At 41.8% G+C, this 14,962-nt stretch overlaps 1 protein-coding gene across 4 annotated transcripts in view; it reads right to left on the reverse strand.

Moving 5' to 3' along the window:
* The window catches only part of DHRS7 (dehydrogenase/reductase 7), a 34,159-nt gene extending 22,380 nt beyond the window's left edge, over positions 1-11,779 (reverse strand). For 2 of the 4 annotated variants that reach the window (XR_003433670.1, XM_027111410.1), the window contains exons 1-5: positions 11,583-11,779; positions 5,270-5,422; positions 3,414-3,520; positions 2,707-2,946; positions 2-124 (exon numbers count right to left, since the gene is read on the reverse strand). Coding sequence is in view for 3 of the 4 variants with exons in the window: in XM_027111410.1 (XP_026967211.1) it covers positions 2-124; positions 2,707-2,946; positions 3,414-3,520; positions 5,270-5,422; positions 11,583-11,715 (756 nt within the window). In the remaining variant the exon portion in view is untranslated. Of the gene's footprint in view, position 1; positions 125-2,706; positions 2,947-3,413; positions 3,534-5,269; positions 5,423-11,582 lie in introns of those variants that run through there. The other 2 variants (XM_027111409.1, XM_027111411.1) reach the window with 2 other exon arrangements.
* Positions 11,780-14,962: the final 3,183 nt, after the last annotated feature.

The following is a 14,962-nucleotide window of genomic DNA, read 5'->3' on the forward strand; positions in this document are numbered from 1 at the left end:
CCTTGGTGACTTCTTCAGTTAGGGCATTCTTCACAATATTTGATTGCACAGGTCCTGGGCAAACGTTAGAAACTATTATACCTGGGTATGTAGCAAGTTCAATTCGGAGCGTATTAAAAAACCCCTAAAAGGCAAAAAAAAAAAAAAAGCAAGTAAAATTAAATACAGACACATATCTCATGTTTACTAATAGCATGGAATTACTTTTCTTCAACTTTTTTGTTTCTTTTTTCTTTGCGATACGCGGGCCTCTCACTGTTGTGGCCTCTCCCGTTGCGGAGCACAGGCTCCGGACGCACAGGCTCAGTGGCCATGGCTCATGGGCCCAGCCGCTCCGCGGCATGTGGGATCTTCCCGGACCGGGGCACGAACCCGTGTCCCCTGCATCGGCAGGCGGACTCTCAACCACTGCGCCACCAGGGAAGCCCCTCTTCAACTTTTTATAAAGGACAACAGCAGCAGAAAATATGTTCTGAAATGCCTGAGTAAAGGATAGGAAATGTAATTACGCAAGATGAGGTATTTTTAAGTGTAAGACTGAAGGCAATCTAGAAGAGGCATTCTCAGCTCTTTCCAGGTATGAATGGTTCATCCCCGCATTGGCAGTGGCAGCTCGTGCCACCAGTGATTTAGCACTGAATAAGTGAGAGACTACCCCTGGAGAGTCTGATACACCCTCCCACCTAGTCGCCGCCAGCTCCCCACTCCAAAAGGGTTGCATGTTCTCCATTGAGCATCACTGAGGCTGGGTTTCTTTTTCTCCCTCGAAGTGGCCTAAAGTGCAGATGTTGGGGCAAGGGGGAGCAAGCGGGGATTAGTACTAAACCGAAACTATCATAGAGGAACAGTTCAACCTTTTCAATTACTATTTGAATAGATAATTAGTTTCAGCAAAGATTTATATTTTGGGGGTAGTAAGAGAGTACACAGCTAGTTAAAAATGTAATATGATTGCTTACTCAATGGCTTTTGTAAAAACAAGCTGGACCCTCTAGACTTACAGGATACTGCCCATTTCTAAACCAAATAGGGAGTAAACATCTACATCCCTTCATCTCCTCTCTAAATCAGGAAATATTCCAAGACTACATTGTGATAAACTGAATTAACTGAAAAGCCTAAGCAGCTAACCCAGGGTACATTCATTTATGATCCAATAACATCAAACAGTTACCAGCCTTTAATGCTGATGCCTAACAAACACAGGGTCTTTGAGGGTTCACGCTGTCAGAGACTAATACAGTGCCTGACTGATGGACAGGAAAAAAGGCTTCATGAATGAACTCCTGCACCCTTAACCTTCTGCCACTGTAAGCAAAAGAAGGGAGAGGACACCATGAAAGCCAATACACCAGACACGAAAACCTCTCCTTGTTTGAAATCACATCTAGTATAGTGTGTGAACCTCTGAATGACAAATAAGTTCACTCTCTAGCTTGCTGGGTATCGGGGAAGGAAATGTGCTCTTCAAAAAGAGCCTCCTGGTCTCAGTGTTCAGCTACTGGTATAACCAGAGTCTCAACCTGCCACATGGTATCAGATGATCAAATCCAATAATAAAACAGTGAGTCTTGGAGGGCAGGCCAGACAACTCATATTGTGTTTGACTGAAAGCATCCTGCATGTCTTATGAGACACTAAGTGTGAAACAGATGGGGTGGCCAACTTCCCTCATCTGCCTGCCTGAGACTTGCCCAACTGCTCTGCAGGAAGTAAATGATACCCCATTACCAAATATGAGGAAATCATCACTCCCGTATTTCATTTCATCACTCTGCAACTGTCTGCTCTTCACAGCAGAAAGAGGATCCTAAGGAACCAAAGCTTCAAATTTTCATGAAACTGATGACCATTCAACTATTGCATCTCATTATTCCAACAGTGAAACATTCTACTTAAACTGACCTTCAACAGCATTAATTATAAATCATTTGTCTTTCTTAATCATTCTCCTCCTACTGGCCTTATGATTTAATTTGCTCCATGTTATAGTTTAGTAACATTTCTTATCCACTCTTGAGCCAACATTAAAAATTCATTCGTTTCTAATATTCACATCTCATAAATTATGCAAGCCAAATTAAGCTTTCTCCGAGACTCTGCCTTAACTAGATTTTCTTCTTCCAATGAAATCAGAGTAAACAGAGTCAAGGCTAGTCCCAGTAGGGATATGAAACGCAGGGCTCATCATTCAGTGGGCAGTTCCTACATCTGACATGCATGTACATTTAGAAATTCAGGTAAAATAAACACCAACAACAATGGGGAAGGAAAAAGAAGTCACAGAAATGAGGAGGACAAGTACATCCTGAAATGTGTGTAGAAGAAACAAGGGGTAGACCCCAAATTTGCCATGAAGATGTGTTAGAAACGAGGATAAGGTAAAGGGTGACATGTCAACTAGACTATACAGTTTTCAAGGGCAGGGATCATATCATATCTTATCACCTTTATACTCCCAGGACCTGTTGCAGTGCACGACACAGTGTAGGTGCTCAAGACATGTTTGCTAAATTAGGAAGAGGCATGTAAGACTCAAGTCTTTTTTAGCATCTTCTGGGTAAGTCTTCTACCCGAGATCTCCTTGGGTCTCTCTCTGTCTCTGTACATCACTACCCAGTTCCGTTGATCTCTTGCAGTGAAGGCCATATGCCCCATATACACATTCAGGTCAGTTCTATCCGAGTTCAGTTTTGGCAGCCTTACCTGAAGAGCATGTTTGCTGGCACAATATCCAGCAGAAAGGGGTGCAGATATAACACCCAGGAGGCTAGTCACAGTAACAATTTTTCCTTGCTTCCTCTCAATCATGTGAGGCAGAACACACTTTGTTAAGGACACCGTCCCTAAGTAGTTAACCTCTATTAGCTCCTTGTAGACGTCCAGGCTGGTGTCCACACACAAAGAACGCTGGGATACTCCACCATTGTTGACCAGAATGTCAATCTAATTAAAGAAAATCAGAAAAGAGGCACTTTAGAGATGACCTGTAAATGTATTGTTGGAATTCCCAGGGATGGCTGGTTATATTGTTAACTTGATGAATCAATGGAACAGGATGGTATATTTCCAGAAGTCAGCAATAAAAAAGATAAAATGAAAATCAGAATTCACCTATGGAACTAAATTCTCAACTTAAGTGACTTTTTATGGAAAATAATGTCACAAAAATAATAGGCACAGTGGATTTTTAGCTTCTTTTGTTCTACATGGAGGAGTTAGTATTTGTTAAGGGAGGAAAAGTTCTAATTACATAAAGCCACAGACTCAGAGATTAAGAGGCCCAACTCATGGGCCTTCATCACACTGCATGAACCCATTTGCCTAAAGCCCTTTGAATGACAGCACCATAGATGGGAATCTCTTTTGCAGCTACTTCAAAGCAAGATTCATGCACTCAAAATGCTACTTACTTTGCCAAACTCCTGGAGAACCGCTTTGGTAGCCATTTCATGGGAACTTCTGTTAGTCAGGTCAAGGGGCAAAATGAGTATATCTTTTCCTTTCAAATTGCCGTTCTCTAAATAAAGACACTTAAAAATTAATGTGGAAGTCATGTGCTATTTACATTAACATTTAACACCCACCCTACAACCACATTTGGCAATGAACTTGTTTCTGGGTGGCCCTGTGGATGAGGTTCTCTTCAGTGACCAAGAAGAGGACTGGTGGTGATATGGCAACATATCATCGGACAAAAAGCTGGGTACACAGGAAGCAGAATTCCTCTCTTCAGCTTGAATATATACAGCCTAATATTGGAACAGACTCTGGAAGAAATCAAGATTATATTACAAACTAAAAAAAGCAAAAATTTTAGAGCAATTTCTTTAGAAGTACAGAGGTACATCTGTACAACTGTTATATGACAGGTTCACTACTTGATTTTTAAGCACATTTTTAAAAATTTTATGCTGAAAATCAATAAGTTGAGTCCTCCAGTCCCATGACACATAGAAGCTTCCTTCCAGAGGCTAAGGTTTCTAGGAGGCAAACAAGGAAAAGGATACAATCCTGAAATTCGCAACCAAGAAACAAGTTGTGCTGTAATGGCCCTTTCTATTTCTGTTCATCAAAAGAGCAACTGAAACTAATTTCCTTGAATAACCTTGAAATACAACAAGGTTGTGTTTCAATAAGAAAAACAAGTAGAGAAAACAAGAGGTGTAAAGGCTTTATGGGCAAAGGAGTAAATTGTGAAACAGTAACTGTTTTTTAAAAGAAATAGTTTGGACTAATGATCTGACAAAAGGAAACAGCCTTACTCCAGCTAAGAAATGCTGTTATGGTTCATTTCTGCCAGTGCAAGTCTCAACAGAGGAGGAGCAACTGCCGTTAAGTGGCCCAGTTCAAAAACACAAGAAGCCTTTGAAAGCAATATCGTGAAAGAGGGCTTGTGGCCTTGGCAACTAACTCTGTTTCTGGGTGGTTAGTTCCATCAGCAAAGTGAAAGAAAGATTTTTAAAGAATGACAGGTAAATGACCCAAAAAATGGTCTACTGGAAAATTCAAAATTATTTCAGTGTAGATACTAAATGTCCCATGAGAAATAATAACTTTATTACTTGAGGCTGCTTTCACTGTGAACATAACTACACCAAAACCCAAACCGACAAAAACATTGTTGTCCTATATATATGAAAAATACTACCTCAAGTTGCATTTTTCAAACTTAATTCTATTCCGAGACTTCCCTAGTGGTCCAGTGATTAAGACTCCGTGCTTCCACTGCAAAGTGGCATGGGTACGATCCTTGGTCCAGGAACTAAGATTCCCACATGTGTGGCATCCCCCCCCCAAAAAAAATTTAACTCTATTCCTGTTTATTCCTGGTAACAAAAATCTTATACCATTTACTATGATTTTAATATCTGATGTTTTACCAAAATGTCAATTAAATTTTTCTGGTTACATACATGTATATCATACATAAGAACCAAACTGTTCTTTCTTTAAGACAAAAGTGTAAGACATTTATTTGGTCACTAAAAATCCACTAGCATTTGAGAGAATTGATGGTCACTCCCTAATGCTAAGAACCAGTGTCAAAAAAAAAGTAGAAATGTGGCAGAAAAAAAGAAGAAAAAGGCCAGGCCAGCTAACTAAGAGACGACAAAAGGAAGAGGACTTGGATCAAAGCACGTAGAGCATTTGGAAACAGAGTCCACTGCCCAGGAGAATCCCCCTCTTCTCTCTAAAATTGCCAAATTTTGACTTTGGGTTCTGATTTACTTCTAGGAAGCACTGCTGCTCTTTTAGATGTACTTACCAAGGCATCTTCTTTTCACCCTTTCCAGCTCATGCACTCTTCTGGATGACAGCACAAGAGAAACTCCTAGTTTGGACAGCTGGTAAGCCAGCTCTTCACCAATCCCACTTGATGCTCCAGTCACCCACACCACCATATCAGTCAGCTCCCATTCTATTGAAAAAGGAGTGGGGATTGAGGGGAGAAAATAAGCTATGAGTTACATCCATAAATCAAAGATTAACCAAAGGAAAAAAGTAGTTTTAAACAATATCACTGAATATGAAGACATAATGTGTGGTGCTTAAAAATTTAAATATCCTATGTTTACAGCCTTGATTGTGGTGATGGTCTCACAGGTGTATACTTATCCCCAAACTCATCCAGTTGTATACATTAAATATGGACAGTTTCTTATAATCATACCTCAATAAAGTGGTTTAAATTTTTTTAAATTAAATATCCTAAGAAAACACTTCCTACTTAGTGCTACAAATCACATTAGTAGCAGTTATCAACATGTTATTTTGTGTATTCTAGACTCTTGGTGAGTTTTCCAGACTTTACTTCAAGGTATAACTCCATGGTCTGACTCTAAGACTCTATTTATCTGTATATTTGATCAAGAAAAGTAAGGGTAAGTAAATAGAAAGTATCTGGATTCACATTCTCACTTTCCTTATTCATAAATGAGGGATTCAGATAAGATGATCACTAAAAGTCCCATCCAGTTTTCAATTCTATTATTCTAATTTCTTGCAAATCTGAATATACCAAGTTCTACTCTAGGGTATGGTAGAATCACCCTGGATTTTTAAAGTCATGTTTTCCCCATTTGTCAATCATATCTGATGCCTATCAACTAAAGGTTTTTAGTGCCCCCCAAATGCCTGAGCTTTCACCTTAGAAGAATCTAGTAGTTCACCCAAGAAGAAATACATATGAGCAATGAAATGTACTCTGCTTGCCCAAGTATCATCTTGTTAAAGATTGTAAAAATTGTAAAAATAAAGCAATGATGAGTGGTTTATTCTCCAGTGAAAAACTTATTTGCACTGAAGCACACGATAGCCACCGTCCATCTGAATTCATAGAGAGTCACTGTAGTGCAGTGTTCCTGTGTGCCTTGTTTATTAAAATGTGTTATTTATCAAAAATAGCAAACAAGGTTTTATTTAAGATACACCTTGCTGATTTTAGATCAGAAAAGTTAAAATCAGGAAACTAGTTTACTGTTTTAGTCAAACAATTCTAAAACCTAACTGGCGGGTAATCAGTACGAGCTCTGGAGACTATCGGCTTAAGTTCCAGCTGTGTCACACACAGCAATGAAATGCTCCCATGTGAGAACTCGGTGCCTTAATTTTCCAAACCTGGAAAACTGAATTAATAATAAAACCTTCTTCATAGGACTGTTGAGAGAAATGAGTTAAAATGTGTAAAGCACTCAGAGCAGTGTGTGACACATACTCAGTGCTTAATAAAATGTCAACTGTAATTGTTGCTAAAATTGATTAACAAATGGACTTTTTGGCAGCAAAACACATTGTATGTTGTAATTTCTCCAGCCAGGGGCAATGGGGTTACTAACTTTAATGGCTTAACATTTTTTCATTGCTTCCTATGTGCTTAAACATATTACCTTATGAAAACCCTCACAAGGACCTTATGAAACAAGAATTATCTCAGTTTTATAGAAAAGGAAACTGAGGTTTACAGAGATTAATTTACAGCACTAGACTGTAAATTTCCTTAAGGCTAGAACCCTGACTCCCTTATTCACTGCTGTGTCCTCAGTGCATCACACAGAGACTCGCATAGAGAAAGCACTCCATAAATCACTGTTGAATAAACACCCAAGAACCCTGGCAGAGCTAGGATAGGAGTCCAGGTATATCTAGCTCCAAAGCCCACACTGTGATCACTAGCCTACACTGACCACGTTTTAATAAGATCAATATCTTAGAACCCAACTATCTTAGCCATTCAAGAAAATGTCCTCAGGAAAGAGGTGTCATGTAAATATCTGAAGTAAGGACAGAAACATCCCAAATACTGTGTCTGGGCTACAATGCTTTCCTATCATCTTTTTTCTTTTTTTTTTTTTTGGCTGCAGCTTGAAGGATCTCAGTTCCCCAACCTGGGCCACGGCAGTGAAAGCTCCAAGTCCTAACCACTAGACCACCAGGGAACTCCCACATCTGATGTACTTTTGTGGAAAGGCTCAACTGAGCATCCTTCCTGAAGGACTTTATCAGGAATAGCAGAATGTATATTCATAGTCATTCATTGACGACTCATTGTTCCAAAGTTCTGCAATACACAAGACTCCAAGGTGAATATAATTTGTTTGTAACTATTTACTAACTAGCACAGAACTAACAAAGATTTCTTCATTTGTATACCAATATGCAAACATTATTTAAAGGCAACAATGAAAACCCACAGGCTCACATTTACCTTAGTACACCTGCAGTTCTGGCACCCTTCTTCCCACTCTGGAGAAGAAAACTTTTTTATTCAGCACCAACTTTTGTTTAACAATTCAACAGAATCTGGCATACATAACTGGCCTCCCCTAAAGAGCTTCTGAAAGCAGATTCTTGGAGTTGGAAGGACACTTAGAGTTCAACCCTCAACCCAGTTTCAGAATTCTCCCCTCAGGCTGTTGACTAGGATCTACTTAATTTCCTCACAGGAGGAGTAAGCTAGTTATCTTTATCTCTGAGGCACCGGTTCCTTTTTAAGGCAAGTCTAATCATTTAAGGGGTTCAGAGATTCTTTCTTATACTGATAACTTTTTAACTTCTATGGACCAGCAGCCATTGGCAGCACTTCTGCCTTGTGGTGTCAGGAAGAATAAATCAAGCCTGTTTTGCACATGACAGTGTCTCATTTATTTGAAGACAGCTGTTATGTCCTCCCTACATCCTTTCATCTCTTGCTTCTCTAAGGCTAAACACCTCCAATTTCTGCTACCTTCCCTCAGATGACATGGCATCCGATTTCCTCACTCTTCTGCTCATACCCTCTGCACAAGCTCCAGCTGGTCAATGTTCCTACTGAAAGGAGCCGGCCAGAGCAGGACACAGGATTCCCATGGGGTCTGGACAGTTCAGAGCAAGGTGACATGACTAAATCGCTTCCCTTGTCCCTCAGAAGGGAGGCTCCGTGAGGGCCCAGGCAGTGGCTGGCTCAGTCACTGCTGTGTCCCCAGTGCCCAGCACAGAGGCCAACACAAGCAGGTATTCAGAAGACATCTGCTGTTGTTTGCAGTTTGTTCCATCAGACACTAAACATCTCCCAGGATTGCCTAATCTTTTCTGGCACTTCACAGTTGACTCACATCGAGGTTACGGCCAACTAAAATCTGAGTCTTCCTCACATGTGCTGCTGTTGAGACTTTTCCTACTCTGGACTGGTGCCATGGATTTTTCTGCATCTACATGCAATAACTAAAATTAGTCACTCTTAAATTTCACCATGTGAGATACATGCTTGGAAATGCAGAGACTATCTCCAGAAGGATACATAAAAGGCAGGAAATGGTGGTTGCCTCCAAAGAGGCATACTGGGTGGCTGGGAGACAAGGGTGGAAGAGAGCTTTACTTGTCACCACACATCCCTTTGTATTTTTAAAATTTGCCTTATGTGAGTATATTGTCTATTTTTTAAAGTGACAAAAAGTAATAAACCTATAGAGAAGAAAAAGAGGATAATTTTTTTTTAACCTTCAAAGAGTCTACCCATCTTTGCAGGCTGAGCTGTTTTGGGAACTTGAGTCTATCTTCATGTTCCTTTAACTTTTTTTCATTATCACCTCACCCCCACCCCCAGCCCCTAAATGTCTTTTTAGTCATTTTTTCCTAATAACTCCTCCAAGACATTTTAATTTCACAGATATACTGTACATCTGTTTATGTATTTACATATATCTATCTTGCTTTACACATAAAAGGAGTTCTATAAAGTTTACTCTTCAGTCAATGCAGGTTTAAGAATGGTGAACTTTAAAAATTAAGTTAAAAGTTAAGTTAAAATTTAAAAGCTATTAACATTTAACTTTACAACTGTAAACTTACAAAAGTTATTTTGCTAAATAACTTGTAATGTATTTACTTAAATTGTAATGTATTATATTACATATGTAAATTGGCAAATTATACAGCTACATAATAATAGCAAAGTAATTAAATGTATTAAAAAACCCTTCAAAACTGATACTTTTCCAGCAAAAGTAAGACACTGAAAAAACTAAATGAATTTCTTAAAAATTACCTTTAGCCACCTTAACTTTTACTTGATATGTTAAAATAACTTTTCATTTAACTAGCTGCTAGATATTGTCAACATTTTTCCTTTTCAGCACTTGACATTATCAGTTGAATAACTTTTATAGAATAATAAAATATAAGATATTTTTATGGAATTCTCAAAGTCCAATTTAACACAAAAGCACTGAGGATCAAACACAAACATCCACAAAGCAGCCAATAGGCACATGCATTCCATCTGTTGAGATGGAGCAAATGACTAAGAGAAAGTCTACCAATCACAGCCATCTATGTACCATAGTTCTGTAGCCCTGATCTTGCACATGTGTTATGTATTTTCCATGAACTCAATGTCAGCCCTACACATGCTATACCCCCAAAAAACCCAAGAAGAAAAATGAACTACTAAGGAATAATATTTTGTTGGGTAGAGATGAGCTTTGGAGGGGCATAAAACATTGTACCATCTAAGAATTTTTTCTGTCCCCAAGAACCAATTCTCACCCCTGTGTAAGTGATATGGCTCCTCTCCCCTCCCTGGCTCCAGTTTTTGGGGTTTTTTTTTTTAACAGTTTTAATGGAGTATAATTGCTTTACACTGTTGTGTTAGTTTCTGCAGTACAGCAAAGTGAATCAGCCATATGTATACATATATCCCCATATCCTCTCCCTCTGGAGCCTCCCTCCCACCCTCCTTATCCCACCCCTCTAGGTCATCACAAAACATTGAGCTGATCTCCCTGTGCTATGCAGCAGCTTCCCACCAGCTACCTATTTTACATTTGGTAAGGTATATATGTCAGTGCTACTCTCTCACTTCGTCCCAGCTTCCCAACCCCGCCTCGCCCCCCCACCGCCACGCCGTGTCCTACAGTCCGTTCTCTATATCTGCATCTCTATTCCTGCCCTGCCACTAGGTTCATCATTACCTTTTATTTAGATTCCATATATGTGCGTTAGCATACGGTATTTGTTTTTCTCTTTCTGACTTACTTCACCCTGTATGACAGACTCTAGGTCCATCCACCTCATTACAAATAACTCACTTTCGTTCCTTTTTATGACTGAGTAACATTCCATTGTATATATGTGCCACATCTTCTTTATCCATTCATCTGTCAATGGACATTTAGGTTGCTTCCATGTCCTCCTGGCTATTGTAAATAGTGCTGCAACGAACATTGGGGTACATGTCTCTTTTTGAATTATGGTTTTCTCAGGGTATATGCCTGGCTCCATTTTTAAAGCATACTAGTTATCACTTCCAAGCAAACCTCCTCACATAATTTGGATAGTTTCATACAGGAAACTAGGTCCAGGGAAATCCCACTTCCCCCCTGGCCCTTACAGATCCAAAGCCTAGCTCTGGGTAGTCTATTGAATTTCTGTGAGCATTAGTTTCCCTATCTGGAAAATAAGCTTAAGAGTCACTGAAAAGGTGACCTGTCATGTGTGAAAAGGGCCTAGCCCAGTGCTTAGCACATAGAATGCGTTTACTAAACGACCATCAAATATTAAGCAGGGCAAAGATAAAAGTGAGACAGGCAGAACGTCTTTTAGTATGCCAGTAATGATCTTCCTCCAGGCAAAACGCCAATCCAGTTCTTTCTATGGTTATACTTTTATCCCAGTGAGTAAGCAGGTATGTGGGTGACTCTGGATTACCTCAAATTTAATTTCGCTACTCTGAGTAGAGTGAGAAATGGCAGATAAACAACCGCACAAAGTAGCCTCAAAAGGAGTCTCCTTTACGAACGCACTTTCTCAAAGTATTGTCCTCCCACGCTGCATCTGAATCCCTGGGAGCGGGGTTGAGAATTCTGAGATCTGTGGGCACTCCACAATGCTCTCTTATGCTGGCAACCAGGGAAGTCCATATGGACCAGGACAGAAGACAAAAGGCCCCGGCCCCTTCCTCCCCGAACCGCAGCCCCGGGGAAAGACGCAGCCTCGCTTCCCGGAAGCTCCACGCCACCCTTCGCGAGGGACGCAAAGGCAGCGGAAATCGGACCGCACGAAGCCCGGCCTCCCACTCCGGAAGGGCGACTGTGGGGCCTCACCTGGGCGTCGCCCCTGCCACTCGGCCCACAGCAGGGTCAGGTCGCCGTCGGCCCGCAGGAAGCGTAGCAGCTGCACCACGAGAGCGAGCAGCGCGCACAGCGCCAGCAGCCAGAGCAGCAGGTTCCAGCTCATCACGGCCGCGCGCGCCCTGCTACGTAGGACGAAGGCCGACAGACCAACAGAGCCACCGCCCTAGTCTTAAGCCGCGCGGCAGCGGTCCTGCCTCAGCGCCGCCGCCTCCACCGCCGCCGCGCCCGCCCCCGGCCCGGGCCCGCCCAGAGAGCCCGCAGAAGGGAGGAGTGGTCAGGTGCTCCCAGACCGGCTCCCCGCCGGCCGGGAGCCGCCCCTCGGTTGCGCGCGTTGGGCGTGGGCAATGCCGGACCAGCGCCCAGCCCGGCGATCGCTGCCCAGGTTTTGCCTGCTTGTGCTCCTAATAAGGGGTTGCAGTAGGAACAGACGTCGTGGATGACTTAAGCACTTGGCGATACTCCTGTTGGTACGGTAGTTACAGCATTTATAATCTCAAGAACGATTCTTTTACAGTTGTTTTGCGGGCAAATAGTTTTCGAAGCTCAGGAGGAGCACAAATATTCCAACCTATGAATTCGACCTCCTCCTCCCCCTTCTTATCTTTCTTTCTTTAACTAGATGAACCCAACAAACCGTCAATTTGTTTCCACCCCACGCCACCCCCACCCCCTCACCGAATTAACCCAGTGGCTGAGTAAGACTGGCCCCGTGTCCACCTAAATTTGGAAAGCACCTTGAAAAGTGACCCTGGCCCCATTGCTGAATGAGAAAGTGCAGGTTGGGCAACTTGAGTCTAGTGCTAGGAGCACGGACTGGGGACTTGAGCCAACTCAGTTGGAGTCCAGGTAGCTGAGCCCTCAGTGACCCTGAGTAAATTTTTTCCTTATCTGTACCCACAAAGAATATGTAATTTTTTAAAACAAATTTATTTATTTATCTTTGGCTGCGTTGGGCCTTCTTTGCTGCGCGCGGGCTTTTCTCTGGTTGCGGTGAGCGGGGGCTACTCTTCGTTGTGGTGCGCCGGCTTCTCATTCTGGTGGTTTCTCTTATTGAGGAGCACAGGCTCTAGGCGCACGGGCTTCAGTAGTTGTGGCACGTGGGCTCAGTAGTTGTGGCTTGCGGGCTCTAGAGCGCAGGCTCAGTAGTTGTGGCACACGGGCTTAGTTGCTCCGCGCATGTGGGATCTTCCCGGACCAGGGCTCGAACTCATGTCCCGTGCATTGACAGATTCTTAACCACTGTGCCCCCAGGGAAGCCCAAGAATATGTAATTTAAATGAGAAAAATGCCTGTGAGAGGAGCACAGTGGCTCATATGCAGTAATTATATTCATTCTTTTGTAGTTATTAGAATTAATTATTATTTATTGTTTCTATTATAATTATCATTTCTTAGACTCCAACCTGAAAGGTGAGGGCTTTATTTATAAACTCTATATTCTACACCTATAGAGTTCTCTTACACCTGAAAGCCGTAAGAATGTTTATACTGTGTTGAATCAGAAATTGTGATATTGTTCTGGGTTCCTGGAGGAAGATGTGCCCTACCTAGCTAAACCTTGACCCTGACTGATAGTTTATCCTCATCACAACTTGGAATAATATTGCTCAAGAGTTACCCTTATTGCCTTGTCACCTTTACAATATGGGTTTTGTTTTCCTTATGACAAATGACTTTTCAAATAAGGTGCTTAAAAATAGTTACCAGCTGGAGCTGGAACCGATCTCAGGTTCAGCTGCTCTTGCTCAGTGTTCCAAGAGACAAGGGTTGTTGAAAATAGAAAGATGCTTTATTCAGGAAGCTGGCAACCTAGGAAGATGGTGGACTAGCAACCCCCAAACCATTTCCCACTTGTCAGTTAGAGGGAAAGGGTTTTACAGGGAAAAACGGAGAAGTTTCAGGAGTGTGCAGAACAGCACAGTCAGCTCCGACAAACATCCTGAAACTGGTCATGTGGTGGTCTGGTCGGTGTCATCTTGATTGTTTTAAGTGCAGTTAATCTTCAGTTCCAGGTCGATTTGTCTCCATTTCCTTGAGGCCAGTTCTTGCAAATTGTGTAAGATGGAGCAGCTTATGTCATGGCTATAGTCTAGTCATCATGCAGTTAGCTTTTTCCATATGGTAGTGGTTTTAGTATTTTGCAAAACAATTCAGGAATGTGCATCAGACACTGTTATCTACGTTCTTCAGGGAGGAACTAAAGATTCTGTGACTCTGTTGTCCTAATCATGAACTGCTTGAGCCTGCTCTTTTGCGACTCAGGGGAGGCCTCAGAGACTACAGCTTTTCTACAAACAAGAAACGGGACATGGAAGCGCTTTTGTACATGGAAGCGCTTTTGTACCTGGGAGGGCCCCGCAGGGTCCTGCTCGGTTTCAATACTACTACAGTGAACAAATTCTTTTCAAGAGTTTCCTCTGAGCCTTTTTCTCCTTCTGTAAAATGAAATGGTTGAGTTAGACTTAATGTCCCAAGCCAGACCATACCCATGGATGGGTACACTCTATTCTCCATCACAAACTCCAGCTGGGGGTGGTGGTGGTGGGGGTGTGTGTGTGAAAGGGGACAGGTCTGCAGATGGCAGTTATGGGAGTGGGAGCTGGGAAGCAGGCCCAGGGCTGGGAAAAACTGGCCCAAAGAATATGATTTTTGGTCTGCCCATCCCTGGTGAGTAAGAGGTCTATGTGAGCTCTGAACATCTAAGTCTCAAAAATATGTCTTTGTCTTTTTTTTTTTAATGGAAAAGCATTTTATTTTAAAGATAGCAGTGTGTACATGTCAGTCCCAAACTCCCAATCTATCCCTGTGTTTTTGTCTTTTAATCAGATGATTTGGTGCAGTATGAATGTCTCATTCATTCCAGGGTATGTACTTGTTGTAAACTTATGGACATTTATTAATTAACAAGCTATAATGCTTAATTTTATGTGTTGACTTGGCTAGGCCAGTTTTTGGTCAAACACTAGTCTAGATGTTGCTGTGAAGGTAATTTTTTTAGATATGATTAATATTTAAGTCGGTAGACTTTGAGTAAAGCAGACCAGCCTCTATAGGGTGGGTCTCATCCAATCAGTTAAAGGCCTTAGGTAAAAAAAAGACAGAGGTCCCGAGAAGAGGGAATTCTGACTCCAGACTGCCTTTGAACTTGGGTTGCAATGTCAGCTCTTCCCTGAGTCTCCAGCCTGCAGACCTGTCCTGCACATTTCAGACTTGCTGGCCGCCACAATTGTGTGAGTCAGCTCCTTAAAATACATCTCTCTCTCTGTATATGTATAGGTATAGGTGTGTGTGTGTGTGTGTGTGTGTGTGTGTGTGTGTATATCTCCTATTGGTTCTGTTTCTATGGAGAA

The sequence above is a fragment of the Aethalodelphis obliquidens genome, unplaced genomic scaffold (assembly GCF_003676395.1).
Source record: "Aethalodelphis obliquidens isolate GAN/ISIS:26980383/991018 unplaced genomic scaffold, ASM367639v1 scaffold10, whole genome shotgun sequence".
NCBI classification, from domain to species: Eukaryota; Metazoa; Chordata; class Mammalia; order Artiodactyla; family Delphinidae; genus Aethalodelphis; species Aethalodelphis obliquidens.